General features: G+C 49.1%; 1 protein-coding gene across 1 annotated transcript in view; it reads right to left on the bottom strand.

Moving 5' to 3' along the window:
* Window positions 1-14175, bottom strand: part of BCL2L12 (BCL2 like 12) — a 132457-nt gene that overhangs the window by 52215 nt on the left and 66067 nt on the right. The window contains exon 5 of the mRNA XM_086930135.1: window positions 5321-5928. Coding sequence (XP_086786261.1) covers window positions 5321-5928 — 608 coding nt within the window. The remainder of the gene's footprint in view (window positions 1-5320; window positions 5929-14175) is intronic.

Here is a 14175-nt window from a genome sequence, read left to right as displayed (position 1 = left end):
CCTCTCCAGGACACACGCGGCTGTGAGGGGTCAATGAAAGACAGTACATCCAGGAGATGGAATGGGTACAAGGTCACTGCGGGTGGGGGGGGGGCCTTATGTACCTAGGATACATGTGGGTAGTGGGTGTCCCAACTCAGAATGCAGGCAATGGAGTCTGGGTCACATATCCACGACACACTTGGGTGGGACGCGGGATGAGTTGCTTGTCACCTTCCTAGAATGCCCTCCAATCTGAGGACGTAGGGTCTTCTATCCAAAAACCCTTGAAAGGGGGGGCACCCACCCAGCTGAAGGTAAACCCACCTTGTCTGCTAGGGGCTGCGTGTCTCACCTCCACAGGCAGACCATGGGAACCACACGTGTGTGCAAGGAACGTGCCTGAACATGTACAGATTCTGGAGGGGCCCCCACAGAGGGCGCCTGCAGACAGGGGGCGCAGGGCACCGGCCGGCAGACTGGGGGCGCAGGGCACCGGACTCCGACAGGGGGCGCAGGGCACCGGCCTGCACACAGAGGGCGCATGGCACCAGCCTCCACACAGAGGGCGCGGGGCACCGGCCTGCACACAGGGGGCCGCAGGGCACCGTCGGGCACCGTCCTCTGACAGAGGGCGCGGGGCACCGGCCTGCACACAGGGGGCCGCAGGGCACCGGGCCCCCTCTACTGCCGGGAGCCGCTCCCGCTTTCTGCGGGTCCCTAACGGCAGCAAGAAGCCCCAGGCTTAGATTTTACATCCCACCGTTTCGCAGTGTACCAAGAATTTCGCTCCGCTCACGCCCACTTGGTTTACAACAGAAAGATAAGAGAATTTGACCACTATATTTCGGAAAACACCGACTTTATCATGCGTTAGATATGCAGCCAAAACTACTTAGGGGAACGGAAAGCATTAAATGGTGAAAAAAGGCTTTTGTAGTATTGGCCTCACACGTGCCATCTGACGAACCCAGCCCTTTTCAAGAGACGGAGACGTCTTGGGTGCGAGGAGTTATTTGAATTGCCCTGAGCAGCTGAACACGACTGGAGGGAGTAAATGATGCTCCTAACACAGGGAATCCCTTTACACCTGGGTGGCCTCATCCCATCCAATTTCCACGCCTGGACGATTGTAAAAAGTTCAGGACTGGAGACAGAGAGTGAGATGGTCAAAGGATTTACACTCGGCGAGTGCCCACATCTGCCCAGGGAATGCCTTTTATCTCCGAGTGACACCAGCTTCCACAGGGAACATGCGGCCTCACTTAAAGATGGACATGCTTCTGTCCTCGCTGCTGTCCTCGGCAACACAATGGACAATTCCCAGATGATACCACTGTACTCACCGAGGGGTGACGCATGCACATCCGATGTGACGTCACGGAAAGGCCATAACAAGGAAGAGAACTGGGGTGTGAGAACAGCTTTGGTCTTATAGGTGAATGTACATGCCTTGGGATGTGTGTACCATCACCGGCTGATCCTGCATGTCTGTGGACGAATGTGTCCGGAGGGACAGTCCACAGATGGCCAATGGTACCTCTGGCCTGGCTACTGTACAACCTTTAGGGACATCCTCCGGGAAGTAGGTTAACCCTCCTTCCCTGCCGAGGTCTCTGGCCCCAGAAAGTAATTATAACTGCAGTGTGGATATGCTTGGTGTCTGTGAGGGACAGACCATAGAGGACGCCATTGCCCTCTGTGAGAGACGTCACTCTGAACAAAGAATGGACACCATGGCATCACTATGGGCAGAGCTAGAGGAGGCTGACATCACTGTAGACAGACATGGAATGCTGTGACATCACCGGGAGGCTATGACGTCTTTCCGATCATAGCAAGCAAAGTGTGACATCACTCCGATCAGAGAGGATAGGGTGCGACCTCTTTCTGATCATAGCAAGCAGAGATTGTGACGTCACTCTGATCAGAGAAGAGAGTCTGTGACATCACTCTGATCAGAGAGGATGTGAAATAACTCTGAACAGAGAGGAGAGGTTGTGACATTACGCTAATCAGAGAGGGGAGGTTGTGACATCACGCTAATCAGAGGGGCGGTTGTGACATCACGCTAATCAGAGAGGAGCGGTAGTGACATCACTCCTATTAGAGAAGAGTTTGTGACATCACTCTGATCCGAGAGAATGACATCATGCTAATCCGAGAGGTGAGGTTGTGACATCATTCCGACCAGAGAGGAGAGGTTGTGACATCACCTGATCAGAGAAGAGAGGTTGTGACTTCACGCGATCAGAGAGGAGAGGTTGTGACATCACCTGATCAGAGAAGAGAGGTTGTGACATCACCTGATCAGAGAAGAGAGGTTGTGACATCACCTGATCAGAGAAGAGAGGTTGTGACATCACCTGATCAGAGAAGAGAGGTTGTAACCTCACCTGATCAGAGAAGAGAGGTTGTGACATCACTCTGAACAGAGAGGAGAGGTTTTGACAATACTCTGATCAGAGATGAAAGGTTGCGACTAAGGTGACCAACCGTCCGTAAATTTCACGGACCGTCCGTCATTTTAGTGTGATGTTCGTTGTCCGTAATCATTCCTTTTACAGACGCCTTCTGTCGGTAATTTTAGAAAACTAATTACAGTGAGCTGTGCCCCTACGAGAAGCCCCAAGAGATTAAAAGTTCTCAGGTCGCAGCTTGCACTTCTTTGCTAAACTCCAGAGGCTGCAGAACATCACTGAGCTTGTACAGACTGTGGACAGGCCCATTGTCATTCTGACTGAGGCGGATTATCCCCGTTCGAATGACAATGCGCCCTCTGCCTTTAGCGTATCATGTGCCAGTGAGTGCCTTGGAAGCCAGTGATTCACTTGGAGACAGTAGATAATAGTTAGTGATTACAGGGGAGCTTTCCCCAAACAGAGGACTGTGGGGAACTAGCGGCCTTGTGTAATTTGCCAATGTTGTTCACGGAGAGTGATGGGCAGGAGCTGTAACGGGCATGAGCGGTGACAGGGCAGGTGCGGCGACGGGGCAGGTGCGGCGACGGGGCAGGAGAGGCGACGGGACAGAAGAGGCGACGGGACAGAAGAGGCGACGGGACAGAAGAGGCGACGGGACAGAAGAGGCGACGGGACAGGAGAGGCGACGGGGCAGGAGAGGCGACAGGGCAGGAGAGGCGACGGGACAGGAGAGGCGACGGGACAGGAGAGGCGACGGGACAGGAGAGGCGACGGGACAGGAGAGGCAACGGGACAGGAGAGGCAACGGGACAGGAGCAGTGAACGGGCAAGAGCGGTGAACGGGGCAGGAGCAATTAGAGAGGAGAGGTTGTGACATCACTTCGATCAGAGAAGAGAGGTTGTGGCATCACCTGATCAGAGAGGAGAGGTTGTGACATCACCCGATCAGAGAGGAGAGGTTGTGACATCACCCGATCAGAGAGGAGAGGTTGTGACATCACCCGATCAGAGAGGAGAGGTTGTGACATCACCCGATCAGAGAGGAGAGGTTGTGACTTCACTCTGAACAGAGAGGAGAGTTGTGACATCACTCCGAACAGAGAGGGGAGGTTGTGACATCACTCCGAACAGAGAGGGGAGGTTGTGACATCACTCCGATCAGAGAGGGGAGGTTGTGACATCACTCCGATCAGAGAGGGGAGGTTGTGACATCACTCCGATCAGAGAGGGGAGGTTGTGACATCACTCCGATCAGAGAGGGGAGGTTGTGACATCACTCCGATCAGAGAGGGGAGGTTGTGACATCACTCTGAACAGAGAGGGGAGGTTGTGACATCACTCCGAACAGAGAGGAGAGTTGTGACATCACTCCGAACAGAGAGGAGAGGTTGTGACATCACTTCGATCAGAGAGGGGAGGTTGTGACATCACTCCGATCAGAGAGGGGAGATTGTGTCTTCACTCAGTTCATAGATTATGTGGGATCACTCTGAACGGAGAGGAGAGGTTGTGACATCACTCGGATCCGAAAGAAGAGGTTGTGACATCACTTAGATCTTTGAGGTGAGGCTGTGCCATCATTCTAATCGGAGAGGAGAGGAGAGGTTGTGACATCATTCCAATCAGAGGAGAGGTTGTGACATCTCTGTTGGAATTGAAAATGTGATTGTCCCATTGCTCATATTTCATAAGTTAGCATTCATGGCGCCATTTTATTAGTAGCCGCCATTTTGTTCTATGGTCGAAGCCAAGCTCGTGCCTCATACTGCTTGCCTCAGCAGAAAACTGCCTCCATGCATCTAACTGTGTTTCTCAAAGGCCGCACTAATGAATGTACTCTCTATTATGACATATCGTTGCTGTTAGATAGGCTTGTTCCCACCTTCTAGAATGGTGGGCACTGTCAAAGTAACTTTGGGGCAGAGATAACATGTACCCTCTCTCAGGACTGTAGTTCATCCTTCTGTGTCTCCTTTATTTGCTAGTGCCTGGACTGGAAATTTCCAGTCTGGGCGTGTTCTTAGGGAATTGGAAATGTAGGATTCTGAATGTTACGTTGGGGGAAGTCAGTCCCTCGGCAGTCCATCTCGTGCGGCAGGTCAGACTGGGCTCCAGTGCAGCGCAATACTAATAAATAACTTTGGTTTAAATTCTCTACTGACTGACTCTTCATTTGTTTGGAAGGCCGAGAAGTGGCCATCGGATTGATATGGGTCACTTCCTTTGTCAATCTGAGAGGAGAGGTTGTGACATCACTCCGGTCAGAGAGAATGACAACACGCTAATCAGAGTGGAGAGGTTTGACATCACTCCAATCAGAGAGGAGAGGTTGTGACATCACTCTGATCAGAGAGGAGAGGTTGTGAACCTTCGAGCCCTGCAAAGGTCTCTGCTCCAGAGAGTAATTATAACTGCAGTGTAGATGCCTGGTGCCTGTGAGAGTTCAACCCAGACTAGAGAGGACACTTGCCCTCTGAGTGACTGTACATACCTTGAGGAGACTTGGCCACAGTGGGCACTAGGTATATGGTGTATCACTTGACTTCTTAGGGCTTGTGAATGTGTTTAGTAGAGTGAGTGTCTTGGGCCTCTGTGATTTAATGCATCTTGAGGGTGTCTTTATCGCAGGAGACTTGGCCACAGTAGGTCATCGGTATATGGTGCATCGCTTGACTTCACATGTATTGGGAATATCTTTGTTGGAGTTAGTGTCTTGGGCCTCTGTAATTTAATGTCTCTTGAGGGTGTCTTATTCGCAGAAGGGACCTCACCAATGACACCCCCACGGTAGCTGCAAGTATTCACTAAACCACGGCTACCCCAAGACAAGAGAATCACTTATTGCACCAAAGACATCCTCAAGCAAGGGACTGCGGGGTGGTAAAGCTTCGGAGATGTGCCTGGGACAGTGGTCTTACCTGGCCTCTGCCCAGAAGGGTGCTCGGGCTCATAGCATGGCATCACAGGCAGGGTGCTGGGCCGAGGTGAGCCAGGTTTTTTTTTTGGGTCCACTTCCTTCGCAGAGCTCTTCTTCTTCAGGAGGCCCTTGAAAGAGAAGGGTTTGCTGGACTTCCGGCGGGCTCCCAGTGAGGTGGGCTTCTCTGGGGCAGGGCCATACATCGCCTCCTCCGTGAAGTCCATGGAATCGGATTGTGGCACGGCACATGCCAGGAACGGGTTGGGGGTCTTTGGCCTCTTTAGGGAGTCTCCGGGGCCAGGGGCTCTTCTGAGCTCGTCCAGCACCCCGTCCAGGGAGTCGTGGGACTTGGCTGCAGCGCTGTCCTTGCTCTTCAGGGGGCTGTCCTTCTCCTTGGTCTGGCTGTGTCGCCGCAGCAGTTTCTTCATGTTGGTTTTGAAGCCATGCTTCTTCTCTTCCACCCTGTTAATCTCCTCGTGAATGGAGCGCCAGGTCCCGTTCTGGAATGTTCCTTCCTCCTTCTCACTGGGTGCCGGCTTGCTTCCTTTCCTCTCGGAGGGCCTCGGCGAGCGCTTCATGGAGGGTTTCTGATGCCCATCTCTTGCCGACCTGTGGCAGAAACAACAATGTTACAACATGTCTCACACACTCATACACAACCTTTGGAAGAGAGGGAGGATTGGGACTTAGTTCTTGGTGTGCCGACAAAGAGTGCTGTTACTTTGTCATGGGAAGGGATGTTGTGGAGTGTGAGATGAGTGGCCCCACTGTGGACAGTGAGAAGAGGCTGGCATCACTGCGGGCAGGGACAGGAAATTAGGTGACGTCACTGTGGGCAGTGCAGGAGGAGGCAGGCATCACTGTAGGCAGAGACAGGAAATGAGATGGCGTCACTGTGGGCAGACCGGGAGGAGGCTGAAATTACTGTGGGCAGAGACAGGGAATGCTGTGACGTCACTATGGACAGAGAGAGGAGGCTGAAATCACTGTGGGCAGAGACAGGGAATGCTGTGGGCAGAGCAGGAGGAGGCTGATATCACTAAAGGCAGAGACAGGGAATGCTGTCACATCACTGTGGGCAGAGAGAGAGGAGGCGGACATCACTGTAGGCAGACACAGGGAATGCTGTGACATCACTGTGGGCAGACAGGGAATGCTGTGACATCACTGTGGGCAGACACAGGCAATGCGGTGACATCACTGTGGGCAGACACAGGCAATGCGGTGACATCACTGTGGGCAGACACAGGCAATGCTGTGACATCACTGTGGGCAGACACAGGCAATGCTGTGATATCACTGGGCAGACACAGGCAATGCTGTGACACCACTGTGGGCAGACACAGGCAATGCTGTGGCATCGCTGTGGGCAGAGCAGGAGGAGGCGGACATCACTAAAGGCAGAGACAGGGAATGCTGTCACATCACTGGGGCAGAGAAAGAGGAGGCTGACATCACTGTGGGCAGAGACAGGGAACAATGTGACATCACTGTGAGCAGAAAAAACAGGAGGCTGACATCACTGCAGGCAATGCTGTGACATCACTGGGCAGAGCAGGAGGAGGCGGACATCACTGTAGGCAGAGACAGGGAATGCAGTCACATCACTGTGGGCAGAGAGAGAGGAGGCTGATAACACTGCAGGCAGACACAGGCAATGCTGTGACATCATTGTGGGCAGTGCAGGAGGCTGATAACACTATAGACAGACCGGGAATGCTGTGACATCACTGTGGGCAGAGAAAGAGGAGGCGGACATCACTGCAGGCAGACACAGGGAATGCTGTGACATCACTGTGGGTAGAACAGGAGGAGGCGGACATCACTGCAGGCAGACACAGGGAATGCTGTGACATCACTGTGGGTAGAGCAGGAGGAGGCGGACATCACTGCAGGCAGACACAGGGAATGCTGTGACATCACTGTGGACTGAGAGAGAGGAGGCTGACATCACTGCAGGCAGTCACAGGGAATGCTTCGATTTTAAGGCTGACAAGTGATACCCTCTGCTTTCTGAAAGTTATATTTTGTTGATCCTTTAAGGACGGGCGTTAATTGTGTATAAAATGCGCAGCACATTTTATACACAATTAACGCCCGTCCTTAAAGGATCAACAAAATATAACTTTCAGAAAGCAGAGGGTATCACATGTCAGCCTTAAAATCGAAGCTCAGACAATTGTGGAGAGACCCTGTCAACAGTGGGTCACCGTGTAACTCATCACCCCCGTCTTAGCACCACAGTGGTAAAGGGCACCTTTTCACTGGGCAACGAGCGCCCTCAAACCGGGCAGCGCTCCTGCGGCAGTGCAGGGTGCCCTGAATGCATATCTAATGCAACGACATTTTTAAGACATTCTCGTCAGTTTTTGAAACGGCACAGGGTGCGTTGTATTTAAAAAAAAAAGTATCAGGGCAAGTATGGGAGCGAGCGTACTACTACTAAGCCAAGAAGCAAAACAGCAGACACCACACCCAGCTAGGCATGGAATTAAGAAACACGGGAAGTGCCGACAACAGGCCCAGCACATTTCCCATTCTTCTCAGTTCCTTGCTCTTCCGGTTTCATTCATAATATAAATTGCATTTGCTGCTGTCGTTTTATTTTGCCTCTTGCTTCCATCAAACTTCGCTTTGATCATTATTTCTGTGGTTGGGGAGGAGGAGGGGGGGGTCACTCTGCCCCTCCCTTTTAGCTATCCATCATTTCATGAAAACACTCCATAGTATCACATTCCACACCCCGGCCGGTTAGAAGCGGCCATTCCCGCGGTATCTGCAGACCGGACAGCTCTGCTCGAGGTGTTAGTTTCACCACGCCTGCCTGTCCCTTTAACGCGCCCGCCCCCTCGTCTAACGCGGGCCCGATACGGAAGTCATTGCCACTTTTCTGAATCTGTAAGCCTTGAGGGGCCATCTAGTGAAAAGAGAACCCGTTCTCTGCACGTATCCGACAGCCACGAACAATAAGCATTCTCGAATGTCGCTTTGTTTGATGACGTCAGCTTGGGTTCTGAGACATGGTCTAACATCATTCACTCAAAAATTGGTGCGAAAAGGAGTTGACCCCACATTTAAATTTTAAGTCTTAAAAGGACACAAAGCAGTAAACAGAGCCCATCCCGGCATGGGGCATTTTTTCTTCGAATGCCGGAAAGCTCCTTGGGGGAGGGTGGACAGGAGAGGGGCGTTGCTTATGTTTTGTATACTGTAAAGATTTTAAGTAAATGTACGGTTAATAAAGGCCACACTCACCACAAAGTCCACACTACTGGATGCCCCGTTGCGACATTCCTTGCTGATATTCCAGGGCAGCGCTTCTAACCAGGTTCTTGGTTCCAAGATGAAGGTAGTCAGGAGATCAGGAGACAGATGCGTTCCTTCTGACGGATCACACATCTCTAGTGAGTGGTGGGGTCAGGATTCTTGGTTTTCTTCCTTTTAACTGCCCAGATCCTCTTGCGGACCGGTTCCATTTCCTTGAAGTATCTCAAGGCACAGTGTCTTTGGTGAGGATACTGGGACTGAAATGTCCCTTCATTGATGGCTGCAGTACCTGGAGACCTCTCACGACAGAGCTTTTTTGTCACTCCTTCAGACGGATAGCCGCGAGTGTCACGGCCCACAAAGCAAAACTTCAAGATGGGGCACAAGGCCAGCCGGTAAGGAGTCTGATAAATTGTTGGGAACTTTAGGTGGAATCCTTTGCAATCAAAAGCATTAACAAGGCAATTAAGGGCAGTTCTTACTAACATTAATGAACAATTTCTTCTTTGTCCAGCAATTAACTATTTAATGGGAGCCAAATCAAGAAACGGAAAAAATACGCGACTTACAGGATTTATTCTTAGATTGTTAGGTTACGACGAGGAATGTCGTAGATGGTTGGTACGCTCATTTCCTTCACCACTGGAGGCATAGCGTCAGATCTTTTATCTCAGTTCAGTTGCCAGCTGCTGAACCGATGGAACTGCCAACCTGATCATTGTGAGAGACTATGTCTTTCATAACGAGAAGGGCCTGGGCAGGGAAATTGATCCTGGGAGACGTCTGTCCGCTAAAGAGATGTAAAACATCTTGTGGCTTTGTTCTCGTCTCATAACTGTACTTTCCTTCTCTATTTGGACTGGCGGGGAGATTGATTCTAAAGGGATAGGATCCGATTCTAGACCTAGACTGCACCTCATCCTTTCACCCATACGATGGCGCAGTTGCTTGAAAGACTTCTGCATTCTAGCGGATTCTCATAAAGCAGAAGTATTTGTGAAAGATGCCGGACTCCACGTATTGGTCCTCTGGATTCCTTTCAGCCTCCAGGGTTGTGAAGGATGCCGGACTCCACGTATTGGTCCTCTGGATTCCTTTCAGCCTCCAGGGTTGTGAAGGATGCCGGACTCCACGTATTGGTCCTTTGGATTCCTTTCAGCCTTGAGGGTTCTTTCGGATGCTGCGCTCCACGTACCAGTCCTTTGGATTCCTTTCAGCCTCTAGTGTTGTGAAGGATGCTAGAATCCACGTATCGGCCCTTGGATTCCTTTCAGCCCCCAGGGTTGTGAAGGGTGATTGACTCCACGTATCGGCCCTTGGATTCCTTTCAGCCCCCAGGGTTGTGAAGGATGATGGGCTCCACATATTGGTCCTTTGGATTCCTTTCAGCCCCCAGGGTTGTGAAGGGTGATGGACTCCACGCAGCGGTCCTTTGGATTCCTTTCAGCTCCCAGGGTTGTGAAGGATGCCGGACTCCACGTATTGGTCCTTTGGATTCCTTTCAGCCTTGAGGGTTCTTTCGGATGCTGCGCTCCACGTACCAGTCCTTTGGATTCCTTTCAGCCTCTAGTGTTGTGAAGGATGCTAGAATCCACGTATCGGCCCTTGGATTCCTTTCAGCCCCCAGGGTTGTGAAGGGTGATTGACTCCACGTATCGGCCCTTGGATTCCTTTCAGCCCCCAGGGTTGTGAAGGATGATGGGCTCCACATATTGGTCCTTTGGATTCCTTTCAGCCCCCAGGGTTGTGAAGGGTGATGGACTCCATGCAGCTGTCCTTTGGATTCCTTTCAGCCCCCAGGGTTGTGAAGGATGATGGACTCCACGCAGCGGTCCTTTGGATTCCTTTCAGCCCCCAGGGTTGTGAAGGATGATGGGCTCCACATATTGGTCCTTTGGATTCCTTTCAGCCTCCAGGGTTGTGAAGGATGATGGGCTCCACATATTGGTCCTTTGGATTCCTTTCAGCCCCCAGGGTTGTGAAGGATGATGGGCTCCACATATTGGTGCTTTGGATTCCTTTCAGCCTCCAGGGTTGTGAAGGATGACGGGCTCCACATATTGGTCCTTTGGATTCCTTTCTGCCTCCAGGGTTGTGAAGGGTGATGGACTCCACATACCCAAAAGAAACAATTGATGGACAGAAGTCTGGACAATGCAAACATTCACCCCCAGTCACAAGATCCATCAATCTTTTGCTCACTACACCAGCCCAGTTTGGACCCAGCCATATTTCAGCCCCGCCTCCGAATGGTTTTAACCAGTTCGATGCCTCGGACAGCCCCTGGCACTTCGAAGTCACAGTGGGCGTGTGCGGAGGACAGCCGGGGAGCATCTGAAACACGTCCACTCCATAAATTACCCGCAGCGGATTTTGCGCCACGGTTAACGGGTTACAGAAGGCGATTTTCACAAAAATGCTGCCAATTAACAAAAGCACATTTTCATTCATTGGTGGCATAGGTCCTTATTTAAAAAAGTAGCTGATGAAAGTGTTTTACAAGTTCCCATTAGTACAGAGAACGCCTCCTAGAGACTAGGCTATTTTATTGTAATTACCAACTCACTAGTAGCAGGGGGTCGAAAAGAGAAACATTGGTGTGTGTCTGTGGGTGGTGAACTCAACTGTGACGATTTGACAGCGAAATCTATCACTGGGTACTCTCTTAGTGCATAAAGATATCCCCATCAGAATCCCGACCTGTACCGCCCTACATCATTTGGGAACCTTCACATAGCAAAAATGGGAAAACATACCCAGTAGAAGATTTGGCCAGATTTAGCCGAATCTACCATCTATGTCCCAATGTATGTATGTTCTTAACTCGGTATCAGGTGGTAACTGAATAGCAGTGCAAAAAAGGTGAAAATCAAAAAGTGTTGAAGGTGAGATAATATAAAATTGGGTAAGAAGGAGGAAAAGTACTTTAATAGGCACCTGCCTTTTCCCAACAATAAAAAACAGTGCAATTGGTAGTGTTAACAAATAACTACCTGGATGGAAGTAATGGTCGACATGTTTCTGCAGTTTACCATGGGCCCATAGGTCACCTACTGCTTCATCAAGACCTAGTGTGCTACTGCTAAATGTGGTGAAAGAAAGTAAATGTGAAGTAATATATTAATTGTCACCTGAGATTCTCCCAATTTGTAGGAGAATGTACCCCTACCTCACCTGGCAACCGACGGACAGAGCACCGCTCTGTCCGTCGGTACTCCGGATGTCCTTCTGGGCTGTCTATTGTAATTGCATTTATATAGCGCTTACTACCCCATACGAGGCGTCAAAGCGCTTTTTCGACGAGTAGCACGCTACTCCGGGACCCATAGAGGATAAGTGTTGAATTAGTATAGTGAAACATGCAAGTACATTTTAAGAGGTGGAAATGTTAGTCAGTTATTTGGATTTGGAATGATAGCAGAGGATAGAGGAGGACAAAGGTTTGTATTTATATAGCGCTTTTTAACGCACACTTTTCAGGAAGCCTATAAAGGATTAGTGGTGAATTAATATGGTGAAATATGAAGTAATTTCAGTGGTGGATAATAGTCCGTTATTTGAAATGTGAGAAGGATAGTGGAGGGATAAAAGGGGAAGAAAGGTTTGCATTCATATAGCACTTTTTACCCCTGATGGGTGTTGAAGCGCTTTTCTGGCGAGTAGCACGCAACTCCGGAACCCCTAAAGGATTAGTGTTGAAAATTAGGGTAGTAAAATGTGAAGTAATTTGAGTAGTGGATATGTTATTCAGTTATTTGGGTAGAGAAGAGTAGGTGGCGGATAGAAGAGGAAAAGAGGTTCGTATTTATATAGCACTTACTACCCTTGATGGGGTTCTGAAGCGCAAGTAGCACGCTACTCTGGAACCCAATAAAGGATTAGTGGTGAATTAGTATAGTTCAATATGGAATTTGAGACGTGAACATGTTAGTCTGTTAATTTTGACTGAAGAGGATAGTGGAGGGATAAAAGAGTGAAGGAATTTTAAAACATTTTTTTTTTTTTAGGTCTTAGCAGTAGGAGGAGGCTTTTGATTGAGTAAAAAGGAGTTCTGGAGGGAAGGAGTCAGAGGGAAGAGATTAGAAAGGTTTGTTTTATAGGATCAGTATAGTAAAAAGAGGTGTCAGATGATGCAAGGAGGGGTAGAGTAGGAGAGAGTCTAGAAAGGGTTATTTTGGGGGTCATAGTAGTGGTATGGGGCGAGATTTTTTTGTATTCATGAATATATGATGGTAAGCATATAAACACCATGATGTGGGTTGGCTATTATGTTTTGAACCAGTCTGTTCTGAGGTGGGCAGATGTTAAACTCGCTTAACATATATTGAGGTGTTTCTATCATAATGTAGAAGTTTGAATGAAAAACAAACAATATGTTTATTTACTTTCAATGAATAGGTTCAAGTGGGCAATAACACCCCCTCAACTTCCAATCTAGACCACAGCAAGAGCCAAGTCACCACTGGTCTCACTGGTTTTCTTTCAGACGGTTCAGTTTCTGTTCCTTTGGTTTTTTTTTACTTCCTCCTCGCTGATGGAGATTCGCAGGCAGTGACATCCTTGCCCCTCCTGGCCTTCTGTGTCTGGTGCATGCCAGCTTTCCTAGCCCCAGGAAAAGTCGGGTCCAGAGATTCAGGACGAATAAGGAGTCAGCACTTCTTAATCCTCAGCCAGTCACACAAGAATTGTTTCAAGGAGGTGGTCTTATTTTTTCGTCAATCGCCAGCATCTCTCTGCCTTGACAGTGACTGTAGTGGTTTTTATAATGTACATATAACTGTGACTGTACATCTTCCAAGGCGAGTTAGAGTTCAAGCACAATCTACTCCATCTTTTACAGCACCCTGATTCAGTTCCTGACCAAGCGAGGAACTTGATGGCAAAAAATAAGCCCATAGAGCTCCAGTTTTACAAATGGCGGAATTGTGCTTGTTCTTGGTCTCCCCATCACTCATCCTAACACATATTCCCTCTGGGAGAATTCAGGAGCAAAGAGGGGTCATAAACCCATTAACTTGGGAGCTACAAGTTTGGGTTTCTTAAAAGACAGAAATTGTGACAACTTAGGAATGTTACCGTAGCAACTTATGTGATAGTAATTGATGTTAACTAATGGTTTTCATTTTCCTTAATGAGCCATTAAAATGCCTTTCCTACTACTTAATTAGACGTAAAAGAAGAAAAATTGTTTTTTTTTACGTAAACGGGTGAAGCCTGAGCCTCTCTGGTAACATAGCACTTAACCGTTTTTAGATGGTATGCATTTGCACAACTTACATTTGAGATTTAAGCACTATGTAGCTGGGCCTAACTTTGACAAAACACAGTGACATTTGACCTAATTATTGTTAAGTTTATAATTTCAATAGCAAAAATAGTCTCATCTTTACTTACTTTGAAAATGTGTCCATAGGCCGGAGTGTTCCTGGCTGATTGCTTATCGCATGGTGCACGTTTTGCTTCTCTGCAGGTCACATTTGGAATTTTGAGTACCCCTTACAGTTAACTTATAAAAATGTCAGCTATGCTAAACTGCCTAGAAGTCAAAGCACCATTTCTCCAGGATGAAAAAAATAAAAATCATAGGGA

Source organism: Lissotriton vulgaris, chromosome 7, assembly GCF_964263255.1.
Source record: "Lissotriton vulgaris chromosome 7, aLisVul1.2, whole genome shotgun sequence".
Classification (NCBI taxonomy): Eukaryota; Metazoa; Chordata; class Amphibia; order Caudata; family Salamandridae; genus Lissotriton; species Lissotriton vulgaris.
Note: the sequence above shows the minus strand (reverse complement) of the source record. Positions and strands in the feature narration are given on the sequence as shown.